This window comes from Podarcis gaigeae, assembly GCF_964106915.1.
Source record: "Podarcis gaigeae genome assembly, chromosome: 13".
In the NCBI taxonomy this organism is placed as follows: Eukaryota; Metazoa; Chordata; class Lepidosauria; order Squamata; family Lacertidae; genus Podarcis; species Podarcis gaigeae.
Genome location: NC_139689.1, coordinates 2640518 through 2661578, shown reverse-complemented (window position 1 = coordinate 2661578; position 21061 = coordinate 2640518). Strand labels below are relative to the sequence as shown.

The following is a 21061-nucleotide window of genomic DNA, read 5'->3' as shown; positions in this document are numbered from 1 at the left end:
GCTTTAACTATACGGACCTTTGTTGGCAAGGTGATGTCTCTGCTTTTTAAGATGCTGTCTAGGTTTGTCATTGCTTTTCTCCCAAGAAGCAGGCGTCTTTTAATTTCGCGACTGCTGTCACCATCTGCAGTGATCATGGAGCCCAAGAAAGTAAAATCTCTCACTGCCTCCATTTCTTCCCCTTCTATTTGTTGTTGTTATTATTATTATTATTTGCCAGGAGGTGATGGGACCTAGTTGCTAGGCTGCAGCTCCCATCAGGGGGGAGCCAAGGCCAATCTAGTACACTCCTGCAAACACACGTGTTCGGAGGCCACCCAGCCCTCCGCTTGAAACCCTGTATGGCAGGCATGGGCAAACTCAGCCCTCCAGAAGTTTTAGGACTACAACTCCCATCACCCCTGACCACTGGTCCTGTTAGCTAGGAATGATGGGAGTTGTAGTCCCAAAACATCTGGAGGGTGGAGTTTGCCTATAACTGCTGTATGGGAAGAGAAAGTCCTTCACCACTTCCTCCTGAGGAAGCCTGTTCTGCAGCTGGAGTAGCTCGCTCAGTCTGTGTTTCTTCTCCTCTGAACCCTTTGCTTTGGATCTGACCCTCTGGAGCGGCGGGGAATCAAACTTAGGCTAGGAGGCCATCTCAAGTCCAGCCACCCGTACAGCTAGCTCAGTGCTGTTGGCATATATCTGAAGATTGCGTTCGCATCCGTTCGCCTCTTCAGCAGGCTATGCAGCCTTAGGGTTTGGTCTTCAGCACACCTTTCCAAGTTTGCCACCCTTGTGTCGATGCCTAGTATATTGATATTCTCACAGAATCATTGAGTTGGAAAAAGGTACAGGGACTCCTGACCATTAGGTCCAGTCGTGGATGACTCTGGGGTTGCGGCGCTCATCTCACTTTACTGGCCGAGGGAGCTGGCGTTCAGCTTCCGGGTCATGTGGCCAGCATGACTAAGCCGCTTCTGGCGAACCAGAGCAGCGCACGGAAACGCCGTTTACCTTCCCGCTGGAGTGATGCCTATTTATCTACTTGTACTGGTGTGCTTTCAAACTGCTAGGTTGGCAGAAGCAGGGACCGAGCAACGGGAGCTCACCCCATCGCGGGGATTTGAACCGCCGACCTTCTGATCAGCAAGTCCCAGGCTCTGTGGTTTAACCCACAGCGCCACCCGCATCCCTACACAGTGACTTTAGGGTGCTTTTAAAAAGGCCTGTCATAGTTCAGTTGGGAGAGCATTAGACTCCTGGTATGCCCCACGGAGAGCCTCAAGGTCCATAAATAATAACACCCTAGTGGTCCCAGGCCCTAAAGAAGTTAGATTGGCTTCAACCAGAGCCAGGGCCTTTTCAACTCTGGCTCCGGCCTGGTGGAACGCTCTGCCTCATGAGACCAGGGCCCGGCAGGATCTGATTTCTTTCCGCAGGGCCTGTAAGACAGAGTTGTTTCGCCTGGCCTTTGGCTTGGAGCCAATTTGATTCCCTCCCTCTCTCTCTCTTCCCCCCCCCCTTTCTTTTCCTTCTCCTCCTGCGATGAGGCTACATTTTAATATTTTAATGTTCCATTATTTTAATGTATTTTATTTTTGTTTTTAAGTTGTAACCATTCATCTTGTTTTTATTATTGCTTGTAAGCCGCTCTGAGCCCGGCCTTGGCTGGGGAGGGCGGGGTATAAATAAAAAAATATTATTATTATTATTATTATTAATAATAATAATAATAATTTATTTACACCCTGCCTATCTGGCTGGGTCTTCCCAGCCACTCTGGGAGGCATCCAACAGAATATTAAAATACAGTAGTGTATTAAACATTAAAAACTTCTCTAAACAGGGCTGCCTTCAGATGTCTCAGGGTTAATCTCAGGGTTGTGGGTTTGAGCTCCCGTTTGATCCTCACAGTCCCTTCCAACTCCACAATTCAAATAACTGAAAGCCTCTTTTTAAAATGAAAACAGCAGGTTAATTCGTAATTGAAAACAAAACCTTGTTGATGCTCTGTTTGCCAACCTTGGAGCAAGGACGCTGGAGGTGGAGAGCACCCGTTTTCGAAATAAGCAAATGAGCCGTCTTGTTTCCATGACGCTGTGATACAAACCAGAGTTAAAAGACACGACAGGAAGGGCTGTGTCTAGAAGGTTTCTTTGGGGGTGTATGGAAACCAAGCCGCCTTCTGCTGCTTCTTAGCCTTTCGCCCAATGGGAAAACCCAACAGTGCATTTCACTCGACTCTCAGGAAGTCTTACTGAAGTCCAGGGAGCTTTACTCAGGATCCGATTTCTTTCCGCAGGCCCTGTAAGACAGGGTTGTTCCGCCTGGCCTTTGGCTTGGAATCAACTTGATCCCCTCCCTCTCTTTTCTTTTTCCTTCTATAATGGAACTCCTATTTGGGGACTTCCCTGGCTTTTTTCTGGCCCACCGTAGGACCAGTCTAGATAGCTGGCCTTGGTGAAGACTTGACATTTTCATCCCCCCAAAAGTTTTTGATTTGAGTTTCTACTGAAATGAGGCTGCATTTTAATTTTGTTTTTAAGTTGTATTTTAATCAATTGTTTTTATACTTGGTGTTAGTTGCCCTGAGCCCGGCCTTGGCTGGGGAGGGCGGGGTATAAATAAAAATTCTTCTTATTATTATTATTACTCCCAAGTAAGCTAGTGGTGCTGCAGCGGTTACCCTGGTTGCCTTCTGACCTGGAAGAGGACTGGGTTCAAATAATAATAATAATAATAATGCAGTCTGAATAGTTGGCCTTGGTGAAGATTTGACGTTTTCATCCCCAAAGTTTTTTTATTTAACATTCTGCTGAAATGAGGCTGCATTTTAATGTTGTTTTTAAGTTGTATTTTAATCAATTGTTTTTATACTTGGTGTTAGTTGCCCTGAGCCCGGCCTTGGCTGGGGAGGGCGGGGTATAAATAAAAATTATTATTATTATTATTATTACTCCCAAGTAAGCTAGTGGTGCTGCAGCGGTTACCCTGGTTGCCTTCTGACCTGGAAGAGGCTTGGGTTCAAACAGTAATAATAAATAATAATAATAATCCAGTCTGGATAGTTGGCCTTGGTGAAGATTTGAGGTTTTCATCCCCAAAGTTTTTTGATTTGAGTTTCTACTGAAATGAGGCTGCATTTTAATGTTGTTTTTAAGTTGTATTTTAGGGGAGGGCAGGGTATAAATACAATTTTTTATTATTATTGTTATTACTCCCAAGTAAGCCAATGGTGCTGAAGCGGTTACCCTGGCTGCCTTCTGACCTGGAAGAGGACTGGGTTCAAATAATAATAATATAATAATAAAAATAAAAATAAAAATCCACATTAAGCTCACTGGGGCAGCCTCACTATGAGCCTGCCTACCTCACAGGGTTGTTGTGAGGGACAAAATGGGGGGGCACCATGTACATGCCCCCTTAAGCTCCTTATTTATTGCTCAATACAATAAATAAATAAATGGCACAGAAATAAAAAAAAGCCTTCGTTGCAGGAGGGAGAGCAATGCAACGTGGGTTTATTTTCAGCAGCGCCTCCCACTGCGCATGCGCGATGGATGGCCTCGCCAGGCTCTTTCCGCCCCCACACCCGACGAATCTGAGCATGCGCGAAGACCGAGGGCGAGCCGAGTCCTCCCTTCGCATTACCGCATTTCCAACTTCTCCCAGCGACGTGACCCGGGTTGGGCTGCGGCGCGTGCGCAGTTCGGCTTCCTTTCCCCTTCCTCGCGCCCCGCTCGCCGGAGCGAGGTTGGTTAGGGTGAGGCGCGCGCCCGTGCGCGTGCGCGCCGCGGAGGGTTGTTTTTTTTTTTTTGTTTGTTTCGGCGCATGCGCGATAGCGAACGGGGAAGGTGTTGAGGGGGAAGGGGCGGGAAGGAAAAGGCGGCAAAATTCTAACCTGAAAAATCTTAAGCGCTTCCCCTCAGTTTCTGGTGAGGTAATTAAAAGGGAGGAAAAGCGCTCCAGTTTGAGTCAAGAGGAAAAAAAGCAGCAACCAAAGGCCTCTGATTCCATATAAGAAGACTCATTTTGCGGGGGTTTTAGAATAAAATACCTCGCTGAGGCGAGGAGAGCGCCTTTTCCTGATAGGTATATGTGAGGAAAAAAGCAGCACCTCAGCATCCACGTATAATAATAATAATAATAATAATAATAATAATTTATTTTTTATACCCCGCACATCTGGCTGGGTTTCCTCAGCCACTCTGGGCGGCTCCCAGCAAAATATTAAAAATAGAATCAGACATTAATAACAACAACAATAATAATAATTTTTATTATTTATACCCTGCCCATCTGGCTGGGTTTCCCTAGCCACTCTGGGCAGCTTCCAACAAAACACTAAAATACAATAACCTATTAAACATTAAAAGCTTCCCTAAACAGAGCTGTCTTCAGATGTCTTCTAAAAGTCAGAGTTTTTTATTTCCTTGACATCTGATGGCCCCCAGATTTTGACATCATCATTATAAAGCACAACAAGCAATAAATGAGGTTTATTTTACCTCATGAAATTCTCAGCGGCTCCTGGGTGCGTCGTGTGAGCCGAAAATAATAGTGGCGATAGGCAGCAGAAATAGTAATAATTACCAGTGCTGCAGATATCAGAACAGAGCCTTTCAGAAAGGGGCTTCTGCCCTGAATGATTTATACTCAGTTGGAATAATTAATGTTTACTTCAAAAATGAATGTTGCCTACCAGAAGCGTTATGTGTTTTGAGCCTTAGACTCACTTGTCAGCTTAAAAAGAGATCCAGTGGATCTATCTAGCTACACGATTCTATGTGAAATTTGATGTTATCTTGTGTATTATGTAAAAAAGGGCATCAAAATTTGGCTCAAAGGCAACAAAATGGTGTCTTAAAACAGAAAATAACAAATAACTTAGGTTTATCCTTTGAGAGTACAATCCTGCCGACATTCGCACTTTCCCCATTTCCATTTATTTTCTTGCGTCCCTTCAGCTCATGCATCAACCTCTCCCACTGGGGGAAAAAATATTTTATTGACTTCAGCTTACTTCATCCCAGCTTCTTGCCAAAAGAGAAAAAAGTGCTTATGGACAATTAAAAAAAACCAAAAAAACCCCATAAACACAAGTGTAACAAGTTCTAAGCATCCGTAAAAACCGGCAATTGTCTAAAACAGGGAGATCTAGCAGCAAATACCAGTAAAATATAATTGAAAATAAAATAAAATGGCGGTAAAACAGTTGTAGCGATAATATTTGAGGGCAGCTTTTGCCTGGTAACCACCACATGCCTAATCTTCAAAGATGGCGGGCGAGGGGCAGGGATCCAAACGGATCTAAGTTGGTGTGGGTAGATTCCTAGGGGAGAAGATGATCCCTATAGATATGGCCAGCACTGCCACATCCTCCAACAGTTAGTTTTATCAGAATTTTTGTTGTTGTTTAGTCATTTAGTCGTGTCCGCCTCTTCGTGACCCCCTGGACCAGAGCACACCAGGCCCTCCTGTCTTCCACTGCCTCCCACAGTTTGGTCAAACTCATGCTGGTAGCCTTGAAAACACCGTCCAACCATCTCGTCCTCCGTCGTCCCCTTTTCCTTGCGCCCTCCATCTTTCCCAACATCAGGGTCTTTTCCAGGGAGTCTTCTCTTCTCCTGAGGTGGCCAAAGTCTTGGAGCCTCAGCTTCAGGATCTGTCCTTCCAGTGAGCACTCAGGGCTGATTTCCTTCAGAACGGAGAGGTTGGATCTTCTTGCAGTCCATGGGACTCTCAAGAGTCTCCTCCAGCACCAAAATTCAAAAGCATCCATTCTTGGGCGATCAGCCTTCTTGATGGTCCAGCTCTCACTCCCATACATCACTACTGGGAAAACCAGAGCTTTTACTATACGGACCTTTGTTGGCAAGGTGATGTCTCTGCTTTTTAAGCAGAGGTGATGGTCACTGCTTTTCTCCCAAGAAGCAGGCGTCTTAATTTCGTGGCTGCTGTCACCACCTGCAGTGATCATGGAGCCCAAGAAAGTAAAATCTCTCACTACCTCCATTTCTTCCTCTTCTATTTGCCAGGAGGTGATGGGACCAGTGGCCACGATCTTCGTTTTTTTGATGTTGAGCTTCAGACCATATTTTGCGCTCTCCTCTTTCACCCTCAATAAAAGGTTCTTTAATTCCTCCTCACTTTCTGCCATCAAGGTTGTGTCATCTGCATATCTGAGGTTGTTGATATTTCTTCTGGCAATCTTAATTCCGGCTTTGGATTCATCCAGCCCAGCCTTTCGCATGATGAATTCTGCATATAAGTTAAATAAGCAGGGAGACAATATACAGCCTTGTCGTACTCCTTTCCCAATTTTGAACCAATCAGTTGTTCCATATCCAGTTCTAACTGTAGCTTCTTGTCCCACATAGAGATTTCTCAGGAGACAGATGAGGTGATCAGGCACTCCCATTTCTTTAAGAACTTGCCATAGTTTGCTGTGGTCGACACAGTCAAAGGCTTTTGCATATCAGAATTTTTAGAAAGGGCTTATTGACAGTCTCCATCAAGCCATGCACGTCTGTGGGCAGATCATCTCTCCCCTGGAGACACTCTTCATATCTGAATGTGCTTAATTTTACCTGAATCCTACCTAGTATATTTAAGAGTTTTTTGGGTGCCCAAGTTGCGGCCCAAAGGATTCCCCAAAGCACCCAACATCCTTGTTAAAACCTGCCGTACAATCCTATAGGGCAGTAAAGCCCTGTTGTTCAGTGAGGTTTACTCTCAAGTAAGCGTGCATTAGAACTCTATCTTTAACAACCATTCATTAAACCCATTTAATTGAATGGATTTAAAGGCATCGGATAACTTGGTGTTGGATTGCGGCTTTCTTCAGACAGTCGTTTTTAGATCCTTATAAAATAGTTGGCTAAAGAGCTCAAGATTTTAGACACGATGTATTCAGGTCATTTTGTATTTCCGCCACTGAGTTTGGAGCTAAAGAGAGTTTAATTATTATTATTTTCTTACAATATCAAGATTTGAGGGTTTGGGTGGCAGGGCTGTGATGAAATTCTAGCTCTGTAAAAAAATAATACTGAACTCTTAATCCCACTTTCTTGAGAGTTGTGTAATCAGAGAAGGAAATAAACACAACCCCGCATTTATGATCGCAATGAATGGATAGAAGTCCCTTTTAAGCAAATCCAAATATGCTATTGAAAGATGGGACCGACACATGTGGTTAAAAAAGAAAAGTGTGAGAGAAAACACATTTCATATCATAACTCCCAGACACACCAGCTATAAAAACAAGCTCCTGCTTGTTCTGAAACCACAGAGTCTTTCAGTTTTTCCCCCCTCACAAAATTTAAATGGCTAATATTTGTTTCTCTGGCTTTCATTGAATTGCAGGCTAGCTGGATCCATACTACGTTACCAGATCTTGCAATTACCTATTTCTCTGTAACTCGTAAAAGAAGCTAGATTTGCATATGGTTTAAGAACATAATTGCATTAAGAGCCCTGCTGAATTGCGCCACAGGCCTATGCAGTGGTGATCTTCAGGGTCACCTTCCAACTCTGCAATTCTATGATTCCATTTCTATTATTGTTTAGCTCTTGATCCACTCCCCTTCTCATTTGAATTCGATTGGAGTAGTCCACACCAGTATGCATTTGAATCTGGGGAGCAACTTTGCTCTTCCCCATTCATTACCAAGAGGCATTCCTTCACACTTCCGCTTGTTCTGCCTCTTCCCGTAGGGGAAGCCTGGCTTCAAGTTACAAAAAGGGAGTCTGTGATTTAAACACCAGGAAGAACTTTCTGACCGCAAGAGCCATTCAACAGTGGAATGGTTTCCCTCTGGACCTTCCTTCCTTGGAGGTTTTTAAGCAGAGGTTGGATAACCATCTGTCATGGATGCTTTAGCTGAGATTCCTGCATTGCAGGGGGTTGAACTGGATGACCCCCCCCAGGGGTCCCTTGAACTAGATGACCCCCGGGGGTCCCTTCCAACTCTACAGTTCTTTGATTTCTATGAATCCGAACAAACACCAACTGGGCTTTCCATGGAATTGACATTTGATCCGATTCAGCGATAAAGAGTGGGCTTTCCTGGGGAAGGGACGTGGGTGGCGCTGTGGGTTAAACCACAGAGCCTAGGACTTGCTGGTCAGAAGGTCGGCTGTTCGAATCCCCGCGACGGGGTGAGCTCCTGTTGCTCGGTCCCTGCTCCTGCCAACCTAGCAGTTCGAAAGCACACCAGTGCAAGTAGATCAATAGGTACAGCTCTGGCGGGAAGGTAAACGGTGTTTCCGTGCGCTGCTCTGGTTCGCCAGAAGCGGCTTAGTCCTGCTGGCCACATGACCCGGAAGCTGGACGCCGGCTCCCTCGGCCAGTAAAGCGAGATGAGCGCCGCAACCCCAGAGTCGGCCACGACTGGACCTAATGGTCAGGGGTCCGTTTACCTTTTACCTTCCTGGGGAAAGTGGCAGAATGCCTCTCAGGCCTGTGCTTTCTAGACATGAGACAAGGGGAGATGTGGACAAGCCATGGCCATAGCCAAGGGGGGGGCAGGGAAGGGCAGCTGCCCTCCCAAATCAATAGAAATACATACCTAACTGAGGTTCTGCCCACCCCAGCAAAAGGCCTGCCCCTCCAACTAAAATCCTGGCTACACCCCTGGGATGTAGCCCCTTAGTTGAGTTAGTTGATTCTGTAATGCTGATTAAGTACCAACAGGTCACAAACACAGATTTCCCTCTCTGTTTTTTTGGGAAAGAGAGTGCTGGAAAAAACGTATTTTTCTGTGTATAAGGCGCCCCCTATTTTGGGGGACTCAAAATTAAGAAAATGGGGGGAGATTGCCCCCGTGTATAAGACTACCCCCCTTTTCCCTGTCTTATATACGGAACAGTACAGTAATTCCAAGCACAGCCAGAAGCTAAATGAAAGCACTGAGGAAGTAGTGGGCATGGAAAAGGACATAACAGAAAGTGATGACTGATATATCCACCTCAAAACGCTGAAATAAATAGTTAACAATCCTGAGTGGAGGGGTTTGGAGCCCAAGCCCCTGCAATTCATTGGGTTGTGGTTGTTATAGCGTAAAGCCCAATATACAGGGAGGAAGCGCTGATATTTGTGTTGTTTGAGGGTAAAGTCACGCGGACGATGCGAATGGGTTTTGCGATAACTTTTCTGCTGGGGTCAATATTCCCCCATCTTTGTTTGCTTGTGCTCCTGGGAGGTAAAGCACAACTGTTAAACTTAGATTTCTTACACAGAAATGTATTCAGTGTAGAAAGCCTTGTTTCAGCCCCCATGCAAGTGATAACAGGGGTCTTATTATTCACCAATTACTTCCGCCTCATGAGAACTAGAAACCTGTCTTTTTTAAAGAAAAAGAAAAGAAAAAAACCTCACGATATGATTGCTGGGAAGCCAAAGAATGCCCAAGGCACTGGGAAGTGCTCAGAGCTAGTTGCCTCACCTGGCAACTTTTCCTGCTTTCTGATTTTGCCCTCCTCAGAATGCGAAGAAGAGACTCATTGTGTTATATGGAGACTCTGTGTTTTGAAATGAAGAGCAGCCCTCTGGAGTTTCAGGTTCAGAGGCAGCAATGCCGCCCAGGGGAATATCAGTTGCTCAGGAGAGATAGTGAGTGAGACAGCTATTGCCTCCGTGCTCTGCTCCTGGGCTTCCGGCTGGCTACTCTAGTAAGCCGAAACCTATGCTGTGAATATCTACGTGCATTTTATTCATAACAGGCCTTTGGTCTGGGCCAGCAGGGGTCTTCCAATGTTCCTTTGCACCTCTGCTATGTTCCTGAAAGGTCACAGTCCCTTGAATTCACCGTACAAGAGGGTTGAACTTATTTGAGATCACATAGAAGAATCTAAACCAGCCTGGTGCATGTAACTGTTGTAAAGCAGCACAGATCGTGGTTTCTAATTGTGTTTGTGTGTAGTGTGCTGTTCAATATTAATTTGGAATTGTGACTGGTCAGTCACCTACTGAAACATTTTTGGTGTGCAGAGTGAGCAGCGTTTAAACTAGTGAAGAATAGATTTTACTTGTAATCACATACATAGAAAATAATGTACAGTATTTTTCGCTCTATAAGACGCACCAGACTACAAGACGCACCTAGTTTTTGGAGGAGGAAAACAAGAAAAAAAAATTCTGAATCTCAGAAGCCAGAATAGCAAGAGGGATCGATGTGCAGCGAAAGCAGCAATCCCTCTTGCTGTTCTGGCTCCTGGGATAGCTGCACAGCCTGCATTCGCTCCATAAGACGCACACACATTTCCCCTTACTTTTTAGGAGGGAAAAAGTGAGTCTTATAGAGCAAAAATATGGTAAGTAAGAAAACTACAGTGTTTACTGTAGGAAATACCTATCTTGGATAGAAAAATTAGCTCCTTTGCTTGCTCTTTCGTTTTCTCAGAGGATAGATGACCTCTCATTTTGAAGTCCAAGAGAGAAGTGTGAGGAGGAAATTGTAAAATAAGTCTGTTAATGAGATAGGAAGTCAGATCACAAAGTTAAAAGTGCAGGGGTAGTCTGGGATTCTGGAGATTCCTCACTCCTTTTTAACCCATGAAATACTACTCAAACTTCCAACAGCATCCACTTTGATTTTTAAATAACAAATGAAAAGGAAGGGCTGATGGTCGTATTAAATAAATTAAACCAACACTTCCTTCTTTTTCTTGCTAAGAAGTTTCTGACCACTCTGCTTCCGGGGGCATGTGCCTGTCAGGTCTGGAAACAAGAAACCAAACGTCAGTTCAACGATTGTCCAGAGGCATTGCAGCACAGCCTTGTGTCCTGTATTTTTTTTGACAGGAACAAGGCAGCACTGGCGCCGTTTTAATGGAGAGAGGCCATTTGTCAACTAAATCCTGGTTGCCTGACCTTAACAGTAATAAGCCTTAACAATAACCTTAATGCAAAACAGAAAATGTAAGGGGGGAAAATATTTATTATCCAGATTAATTAACCCAGTGTCAAAAAGTTCTGGTTTTGTGAATGCTCCCTCCGATATAATTTAGACCTCATGTTTCCCTACCTCCACAGAGAGCTGCCAGCTTTTTAGGAGAAGAGGGGCCTCTGCCATGGGCGTAGCCAGGATTTTTGTGGGGGGGGGGCAGAACCTCAATTAGCCATTGATTTTTATTGATTTAGGGGGGCAGCTGCCCCTATCTGCCCCCCCTTGGCTACGCCCATGGTCTCTGCCTTTTTCACAATAGGCAGAAATCAACAGGTGGTACCTCTACAGTGAATCTGAATACCTTACCAATTGGTTTTTGCTTCCTGTGCAGTGCAATAATGAATGTAAGAATGTAAAAAGAGCCCGGCTGCTGGATCAGGCCAAAGGTCCATCTAGTCCAGCATCCTGTTCTCACAGTGGCCAGACAGGTACCTATTACAGTGGTACCTCAGGTTACATATGTTTCAGGTTACATACGCTTCAGGTTACTGACTCCGCTAACCCAGAAATAGTGCTTCAGGTTAAGAACTTTGCTTCAGGATGAGAACAGAAATCGCACGACGGCAGCGGGAGGCCCCATTAGCTAAAGTGAAGTGGTGCTTCAGGTTAAGAACAGTTTCAGGTTAAGTACGGACCTCCAGAACAAATGAAGTACTTAACCTGAGGTACCACTGTATGGGAAACCTGCAAGCAGGATTTGAACACAGCTGTGTTCTCCCCACTTGTGAATCTCAGCAATGGGCATTCAAAGGTAGCCTTAGACAGTGGAGGTAGAACATAGCCATCATTATTAACAGCATAGATCCTCTCTATTTTTTTAAAAAAATCAGTTGTACCTAGGGAGGAAAGCTATAAGGTCCAATTTACAATTGAGAGAACATTCCAAGATCACACCGTTTAATTTCAAATTAATATTGAACAGCACAGTACACACACACTTCTGCAAATAACGCTTTGACTGCATTGAGAACAGCTCACGGATTTTAACTGTGGTTAGATCACGCAGTTGGGATTCCTATTTCAAGCTATGATTTAGGAAATGCAGGGAAATCCTGCGGCCGTTCCCCGTCTTTTATCTTCTCAAAGAACATAACAACTCTTTAAAAACAAAAACAGCTAATCATGTACTTTTATTTGCTTTCTCTTCCTTCCCCTTCCCTCTCGTTTCTTAAGTTAGATGAAAAACGCACACCTCCTGGTGTAGACACACCGCTGATACATAATGACAAGTCAGAACAATAAAGGCGGTAAGATCAGTGTGTACTCCATTTATTTATTTTAAAGGAAGTACTGTGCAGTGTGGGCGTGTTTCTCAGGCGCAAGTAGTGCTCCTGCTCCACACAGTGCTACAAAGAGCAACCCCCCTAGCTCTTTACCACCACCACTTTCTGCAAGCTCTTAAAGAAATTGCAAAAACTGCTCCATTTTATCCTTCCAGGGGAGGGAAAGAAGTGTGTGTGTGTATAAGTAGTGGTGGCAGCAGCAGCAGCAACATGTGTCACTAGATGTGCACTTAAAGCACTAGAGAGAAGAAGATTGTGTTTTCCAGTTAAAATTGTGGTTTTGTTTTCCAAATGATGCCAAAGCCGAAAACTGTCAATTTCACTCTTGTCAAAAGCAGGGGTATGAGATTGACAAAGGTCACTGTATTTTCCCCTCTATAAGACGCACCAGACCACAAGACGCACCTAGTTTTTGGAGGAGGAAAACAAGAAATAAAATATTCTGAATCTCAGAAGCCAGAACAGCAAGAGGGATTGCTGCACAGTGAAAGCAGCGATCCCTCTTGCTGTTCTGGCTTCTGTGACAGCTGCGCAGCCTGCATTTGCCCCATAAGACGCACACACATTTCCCCTTACTTTTTAGGAGGGAAAAAGTGAGTCATATAGAGCAAAAAATACGGTATTCTCTGCTTTGAGAGGGAGTATGAACTCACACCACAGTCTTCCGATGCAGAAGTTTGCTCATTTCCTGGAGCATTAAAATAAAAGGATGGCAGCAGTAACCATCCTTTTTAAAAAAACAACAACTATTTTTTTTAAAAAACAAACCATTAAAAAAAAAAGTCTAGAACAGGATTTAGAAGGCTTGAGCAGTGCCTTCCAGATGTTTTTGACACCACCTCCCACCAGCTGCAGCCTGCACAGCTGGAGACTGACAGGTTGAGGAAGGCCTTGGATTTTCTGTCTCAGGAAGCAAAATGCGTTCTGTGATGTTACTATGTTACTAACCATATGTTATTATGTGCTAAACAACATGATGTGTTTTCTGCAACTTCAGAAGCTGGGAAAGTGCCCAAAAGAACGTTTGCTCCCCCGGTAGCTAAACCTCGCGAGCTCTTTGCAAAAGGGGAACTGCTAGAGCTCCAGGACAAACAGGAAGGTGCTGAACCTAAAGGCATTCCTGCTCCTCTGCACCATGCCCATGCCCCACGTGACAGAATTGCAGCCAAGCCCGTCAAAACACCGAAAGCTCAAGATAAGAGGAAGAAAGGGAGCCTTCCTGCTAGGACTGTAAAGGAAGAAGACTGCAAGAAGGATCCAGGCATGGCCAGAAATGTAGGTGGTGGAAATGCAGATGATCATCATTATTTATTGAATGTATATACCGCTATATACCACTATTTATTATATGGGACGTGGGTGGCGCTGTGGGTTAAACCACAGAGCCTAGGACTTGCCGATCAGAAGGTCAGCGCTTCAAATCCCCGTGACGGGGTGAGCTCCCGATGCTCGGTCCCTGCTCTTGCCAACCTAGCAGTTCAAAAGCATGTCCAAGTTCAAGTAGATAAATAGGTACCGCTTCAGCGGGAAGGTAAATGGCGTTTCCGTGCGCTGCTCTGGTTTGCCAGAAGCGGCTTAGTCCTGCTGGCCACATGACCCGGAAGCTGTATGCTGGCTCCCTCGGCCATTAAAGCGAGATGAGTGCCGCAACCCCAGAGTCGGTCACGACTGGACCTAACGGTCAGGGGTCCCTTTACCTTTACCTATTTATTATATAGGTTTGCTCCCTCAAGGGAGGATTTTTCCAAGTCAAATCTTCAGAGCTCTTTCCTTGGGAGCTCTTGGTAGATAACAACTCTAAGAAGCATATTTTAAAATAGTTAACATCCCACCCCACAAAAACCACTAAAAGTTTTGCCCTTCTCGTTTTCAGAGGATACTTAAGTTGAGGGTTGCTTGGCCTGTGGATAGAGGGCCTGCCATGATTGAGGGAAAGACCCCTCTGCATATGTTCAGAAGCACCCTCATCTTTATTCTTCCACACGCCCCAGGGCTGATCCCTGGCAATGGTTGAAAGCTTGTTAAATTTTGGCTCGGACTAAGCTAAGAATGAGTCACATTTACCTCTGTAAATGTGATGATACTAGGACACCGTGATGATACTTTGTGTTGCTGGGATATAATCAACATACCTTAGAGACGCACTGCTTCAGGGACCTTTTCCCTAGCTCAGAGTTTTCTGCTATTGAGAAAACTTGGGAAATGTGGTGTTTGCAGTCAACAGCAGAGGCATCTCTTTCTCTGAGGAGGTGTAGACTTAGGACTAATCTACACTGGCCGGTTATAACATTAAAAATGAGTTATAAAAATTTGACACCAGTGGGAGCTGCAGAGCTGCGAACTGCTGGCAATGGAAAGATACATTGAGTGATATATAACAATATTTAACATTGTTTTTACAGTCATACCTCGGGTTGAATACGCTTCGAGTTGAGCGCGTTCGAGTTGCGCTCCTCGGCAACCCGGAAGTAATGGAGTGCGTTACTTCCGGGTTTCACCACTTGCGCATGCGCAGATGCTCAAAATGACATCATGCGCAGAAGCGGTGAAAAGCAACATGCACGTGCGCAGATGTGCCATCACTAGTTACGTTTACTTCTAGATGCGAACGGGGCTCCGGAATGGATCCCGTTCGTATCTAGAGGTACCACTGTAATAGTGTTTTTAGAGATCAATGTAGATCCAGCCTTTAAAGCCCACATGAAATTTATATTCCTCCCCTCTATTTTTTTTCAGTTGGGGAATAGCTTGCCAGAGGTTATGAATTTCTTTGGCAGTTATTAAACATGGGCCCTGCTAACCTTACTTTTTATGCAAATTTCTTCCGAAGTTCAATAGTGCCTCTTCAGCAGGCCTTAAGCTATACTCCAAAAAGGCAAGAGCACCACCCAGATGTGAATTAAAATGTGTGGAAATAACTTCAGGCAATGAGTGAGTGGTGCTGTGGGAAACAATTAGATAAATTCCTGCATTGCAGGGGCTTGGACTAGATGGTCCTTGGGATGCTTTGCAGCTCTGAGATTCTGTGATTCTATGAAAACTGTTCCCGCAGGAAGCAAGCTAAACCTCTCTGAGGAAAGGTGCAAAATCTTGCACTGAAGGAATCCCATTATACAGGCCTCATTTTGCAGCTCCGTATTTCTGGGACAGAAGAGTGCTATGGTTATGACCATCAGGTGCTTGCTTACCATTCTTCCACCAGTAAATACTCAGACTAGTTAACAAACAAGGCCAAAACCCACCTATATAAATAATAGTAAAGGTAAAGGGACCCCTGACCATTAGGTCCAGTCGTGACCGACTCTGGGGTTGCGGCGCTCGTCTCGCTTTATTGGCCGAGGGAGCCGGCGTACAGCTTCCGGGTCATGTGGCCAGCAGGACTAAGCCGCTTCTGGCGAGACCAGAGCAGCGCACGGAAACGCCGTTTACCTTCCCGCTGGAGCGGTACCTATTTATCTACTTGCACCGGCGTGCTTTCAAACTGCTAGGTGGGCAGGAGCAGGGACCAAGCAACGGGAGCTCACCCCGTCATTGCGGGGATTTGAACCGCCGACCTTCTGATCGGCAAGTCCTAGGCTCTGTGGTTTAACCCACAGCGCCACCCACGTCCCTGTATAAATAATACATAATATTAAATATTAAAACACATTGAAAACTATTTAAAATGTTCAACTAAAATAATTAAAAAACAGGGCTAAAGCTAGAGATTCAAAACTGGTTTGACTAAAAATGTTTCCCATTTCTGTCTAGAAGACAATGGAGGGAGAGCCGGGTGAATGACCACAGGGAAGTCATTCCAAAGCCCCAGCCAGGTCCCTCATGCTCATTTCCTGGGAAGCAGAGCCTGCAAGACAGGTTTTAAAGTGGGGCAGGTTGACCTGGGAGCAGGTGGCCCATGTGGTAACTGGGTCCAAGACCATTTAGGGCAGGGTTTCCCAACATGGAGCCATGGTGCCCTCAAACATTTTTTTTTTTTTTTTTTAAAAATTTTAACCACCATGGGTTGGGCTGGGCTGGAAAACAAAGAGCAGGCACAGACAACCTGCCCTTCCCCCAGAATGTTTCTGGGCTTCACATTTAAACATAGAAATGTTGTCCTGGAATGCACCTTCCGCAAGGGTCATCTAGTCCAACCAAAAATATTACATTTATTTATTCACAAAAGTTTTATTCTACTTGATTCTAAGCAGTTTGCAGTTGAGGGTATTTTGCCTGTAATTTTCTTTGTTTTTTGAGGGGGTTGCCTGCATTTTTTCCTGCTTTTTATTTTTTTATTTGGTGTCTGTATGTCAGTGTTCTGCCTCATGCTTTTTTCGGAGGGGGTTTCTGAGAACTGGCAGTTTTTCTTTTGTGGAGTGGGTATTTTATAGTGACTGCAGCTATGCTTAAGATACATAAATGACCCTTGGTTTAAGGCTTTACATAGCAAACGACCTTGAAAACAGAGCAGTAATAAAGAACTACGTAGAATGAATCTAGAGACAAATACGTTCTGAATATTGAGGACCAGATAAAAGCCTGGCCGCTGCATTTTGGACCAGCCTATGTTTCAAAACTGTTTTAAAAGCAGCCTCTCTGCCAATGCTAGCCAGGGGCCTATGCTTACTATGCAGGGCATGGTATTGTTGCTTCATTTGCTCATCTTTTGGCAGGAAGAAGGTGGCCTCACCGATGCACAGTTCGAGGAGATTGTCCAGAGTGCGCTTCAGAAGCCTTTGCAGGAGTGTATGGGTATGCTGGTTGGGGTGGGGGGAGAGAGGGGTGGGGGCAGAAAGATGTTGCTGTAACATAGACATGGCCACTAAAATCTGAGGCACTTCACACACAAACACTTGGTCTTAATGTCAGTTGGTTTTATTGCATGGTTCCCTTGAGGGGCAAGGATGGAACGGACAAGGAGTGTTTAGTCCCCCAAAAGGCCCTCTGAATGACCCCTCCCCACAGCAGCAACATAATATTGTGTTAACAGAAAGCAGGAATGAAGGAGGCTAGAGACGGAGAGCTGAAACTGGCTCCCCCCCCCCCTTGGTTACCGCAGCTAGATGCTGCTTAAACTCTTGGAGTACTTGCTTTGCCATCTGCCATGAGTTGTGCCACTACCGTTGCATTCATATTCCTACTTACCTGGAAGTAAGCCCCTTGAATTAAGTCATACTTACATCTGAGAAGCTCTGTTAATGGCTGAAACTTTGGAAGCCTGTCAACTTTTGAAGATAATGTTTGGGAGCTGGCAGTGATTATCGCTCAAGCCAACATCAAACTATTTTATGAACTCATAATCCTTCAGGGCTTAGCTATTTAAAGCTGTTTTGCTTTTTTTATTTCCAGAAGACTCTGCGAAGAGAACCATTTCGGCAAAGCCTACTGAGAAACAAGATCTGGGAAGGTGAGTTGCACGGCTGCATATTCGGCCTCGCTGCTGAAGGCGTGGCGCTCTTCACGTTCCCAGAGGCATTCCCAAGCCGTTCCTCAAAAACAATTTCTGTAATTTGCACCTTGAACGTTGTGGGCTTGTTCTTTGCTACTGCAGGGAAGGAGCTGACCAGAACCCAAAGTGCTGCAAGCAAGGAGACTCTAAAGCAGGGCCCAGGGAACCTTTTTCAACCTGAGCGCCACATTGCCTCCTAGAGAACCTACTGTGGGGTGTGTGTGTGTGTGTGTGTGTGTGTGTACCTGACAGTGGTGGACAGTACCAGAGGCAAAAGCAGGCAGGGCAATGGATGCAGATTTTACCTTTGTACAGTTTCTACACATACTCTCACACCCTTCTCTATCCTCCATCCAGGCTTCCCAAGTGTTAAGTTGTGGGTGAACATATCAGACGACACAGCGATTCTCCAAACAGCTCTTGTTTATTCACAGGTCAGAACAGAACTGAACTGAAGGGTTCAGCCAGCCTGCTTATATAGAGCTCCACTACAACACAACTGTAACACTTTCTGTAACTATCCAGTCACTGAACATCACTTTCGACCCCTTATTTGCATATGTGGACCTGAACTATGTACAGTATCCCCCTGTTGGCCCAGGGTGAGAACTTCAATACATAACACAAAGGGCATTATCAGCGGTCAGGAACAAATTCCAGCCAAGCACAAACACTCAAGGAGGGCGCAAAGCGGGGCCGGTGAAGGGTGTGTGGCCTGAGGAGAGTTCCAAGACCCAGACAGAAATGTCTGTAGTGTTGCACTTGACTTCTAAACCTGACATTCCCCATTCCTGGGTAGACAAATCAGGCCTGTATTCCCCCTATCTTTCACATGGCGCGGTAACAAAGGCTATCAGATTTATGTACCTGACATTGTAAAGCAGGTTTGTTGAGCCTTTCCCCACCTGTGTCTTTAGCAGATATGTGACAAGCAGGAATTCAGCAGCTGGAGCAGTTCACAACATGCAGCTCTGGCGATGGAGGAAAAGGGTTGCCTGCTTGGTTATGCTACTGTGAAAGGCATAGGGACCCTGCCGGGAAAAAAAGATAGCTGGGAACTTTAGTTAGTCAGTATGAATTAGATAAGAAATGTGTGACGATTTTCCAGCTAAAAAGCAACATAGGAATGAGCGTCTTGTAACATCACAGGTAAATCTGAGAGCTTGGATGGTATGGTTTTATTAAGAGGGCAAGGGAAATTATCTCTTACCAGAGGGAAGAGATGTGAAGGAGGCAGTAAACAAGTCTTGGTGTTGTGTCCCCGTGAGGGCACACCAGCCCCAGCCAGTACAGCTAAGTGGAGTTGTAGTCCAAAGCATCTGGAGGGCACCAGGGAGGTTGACCTAAATTAATAAAAAAATCATAGATCTCTACCAGCAGTTTTATATTGCAAATTGCTAAACTTGCTCTGATACTCCCTCATACAGCCTATTTCAATTTATGGGAGTGTTCTGTGTAAGTTGTGTGTGAATGTTATCTATTGAAGGACATAATGTGAAAGAAACGACTGCTATCAGTCTGGGATTTTCATTCACGTTTGCAAACTAATGAAAGCAAAAGCTGATTTAAGCCTCAGTTGCGTAAAAAAAAAGCCCCGAGACTGCCTACCTGGGCAATATTATTTAGAAATGCAACGCAGGAATCTCCAGGCATGTGAAAATCACGCTTTGGCCTCAAGGTGGTGCCCAAGTACAGGAAATGTCTATGTAGCAGGGTTTCAGTTGGTGTTCCCAGGCGCCTTCCTTAGAATATTGTTAAAGAACACCTCCAATGGAAGGATGTTACTATAAGGTTCCAGGGCAACTTAAAATTCAGTTAAAAACAGTTTCAAACCAATTAAGGTCACAGGTTTAGGGTAAGTCTTGAAAATATATATCTCAAGTGTCACAGAGACCAAGGCAGGGGTGTAACTAGGCTTCCTTTCACCAGGGTCAAAGACGCCAGTTTGGCTGGCCTGTGTGCGCACACACACACACACACACACATACATGTATTAGCATACACATGCATACAAGCTGGGAGCTGTCACCCCTCTGCAGGGGTCACCAGGGTAAACCCCAGCCATGGCTCTGGCCAAGGTAAAGAGGTGTGTCTTCTGCAGAAGGGACGTGGCACTTAACCCTTTCTGCACACATCTTTTCTCTGCCCAAAGCAACTTCCTCTCTGCATCAAGGGGGGTCTAAATGTAGCTAATCGTGCCTTTTAGATACACGGGGTAGACAATTAGAGTCGGAAAACAGTGGCAGGGGAAGAGTTAAACTTATTCTCTTAAAAAGCAAACTTTGGGGCTGAAAGAAGGTCCCTTATGTTTCTTGTGAGTGATGTAAAGTTCAGGGAAACCTTCACACAGCATCACTTCCCCTTGGATGAGGAGAGTGCACTGTTCTCCATGTTTATTCAGCTACAAATTTTGGTGAATGATCCAGGAGGCTGAAGCATGTTATGACCTGGTTCATAGTGGTGGTGGTGAGCGACATTGTTCCTTCCTCTAGGAATGGGGGAGACATTCAAACTCAGTTCTCATTTTAAGGTGAACCTAATTTGCCCTTTCTGAGAACAAAGCCCCAGCTACCCCTCGAAATTCACATTTCTCTGAATTTTGAAGTACGGTTCTTCAAGCCAAGTAATGCATTCAAAAATGTACATAGTAGGTTAAAGTATGCACAAACGTGTGCATATTAGTGTAAATAGCATACAAAGGTATTACAGTTAGGGGAAATTGGTCTGCAAAATTATTGGCCAAAATTTTATACAAGCATGGGTATATTTGGAAAAATTAGCACTAAAATGCCGATGACTTTTCATGGGAACTTAAAAAATTCACAAAAACATGGACAACTGATCTTCCCACTGGAGAAATGAGAAACTGAGATTTGCTCACCCCTGCTGGAAACATATCAGTGCAACTTGTATCAATGTCCCCAAGCAGACTAGTTTTCAATATTCCACCCTACTGAAGTAGGCCCCAACTGTGTGCTTGTGCTCTTTTCTTCAGGAAGGCTTTGGGGGTCTCTCCAGCTGCGGAGGACATGGTCTTTGGAAAGAAAAGTGAGGTGATTGTTTCAGAATTGGATCAGAAGCGGCATCTGCTAAAAAAAAAGAAACACGGAACACATTCTGTGAATGAGGACAGACAGGAGAAACGTAAGCCTATGTACATATTACTATTTACTCTGGCTCTAGTACGCTCCCACTGCTAGTGTTTGAAACTATGTACACATGGCTTTGGCACAATTCATATCCTGTGGTTTCTTGATAAACCCTGTTGTTCAAACTATCTTCCATCTGATTTGAAAAGGAAAGCCACGTTCATTTTGCAGTTAAGCAGAGGTATGTATGCTTGAGACTGCCACTGAGCATGCTCAGGTGACAGTTTTGTGAATAGGAGTTTTGTGGGGAGGGAATGCAGGCATGGA

At 44.9% G+C, this 21061-nt stretch overlaps 1 protein-coding gene across 4 annotated transcripts in view; it reads left to right on the top strand.

Annotated features, from left to right (window-relative positions):
• Positions 1 to 3802: 3802 nt before the first annotated feature.
• ZCWPW1 (zinc finger CW-type and PWWP domain containing 1) overlaps positions 3803 to 21061 on the top strand; it is a 34810-nt gene continuing 17551 nt past the window's right edge. The window contains exons 1-6 of one of the 4 annotated variants that reach the window (XM_083706760.1): positions 3803 to 4077; positions 12108 to 12181; positions 13215 to 13492; positions 16870 to 16948; positions 17549 to 17603; positions 20641 to 20789. In XM_083706760.1, the coding sequence (XP_083562886.1) occupies positions 12157 to 12181; positions 13215 to 13492; positions 16870 to 16948; positions 17549 to 17603; positions 20641 to 20789 (586 nt within the window). In that variant the 5' untranslated portion in view covers positions 3803 to 4077; positions 12108 to 12156. Of the gene's footprint in view, positions 4078 to 12107; positions 12182 to 13214; positions 13493 to 16869; positions 16949 to 17545; positions 17604 to 20640; positions 20790 to 21061 lie in introns of all 4 variants that reach the window. The other 3 variants (XM_083706758.1, XM_083706757.1, XM_083706759.1) reach the window with 3 other exon arrangements.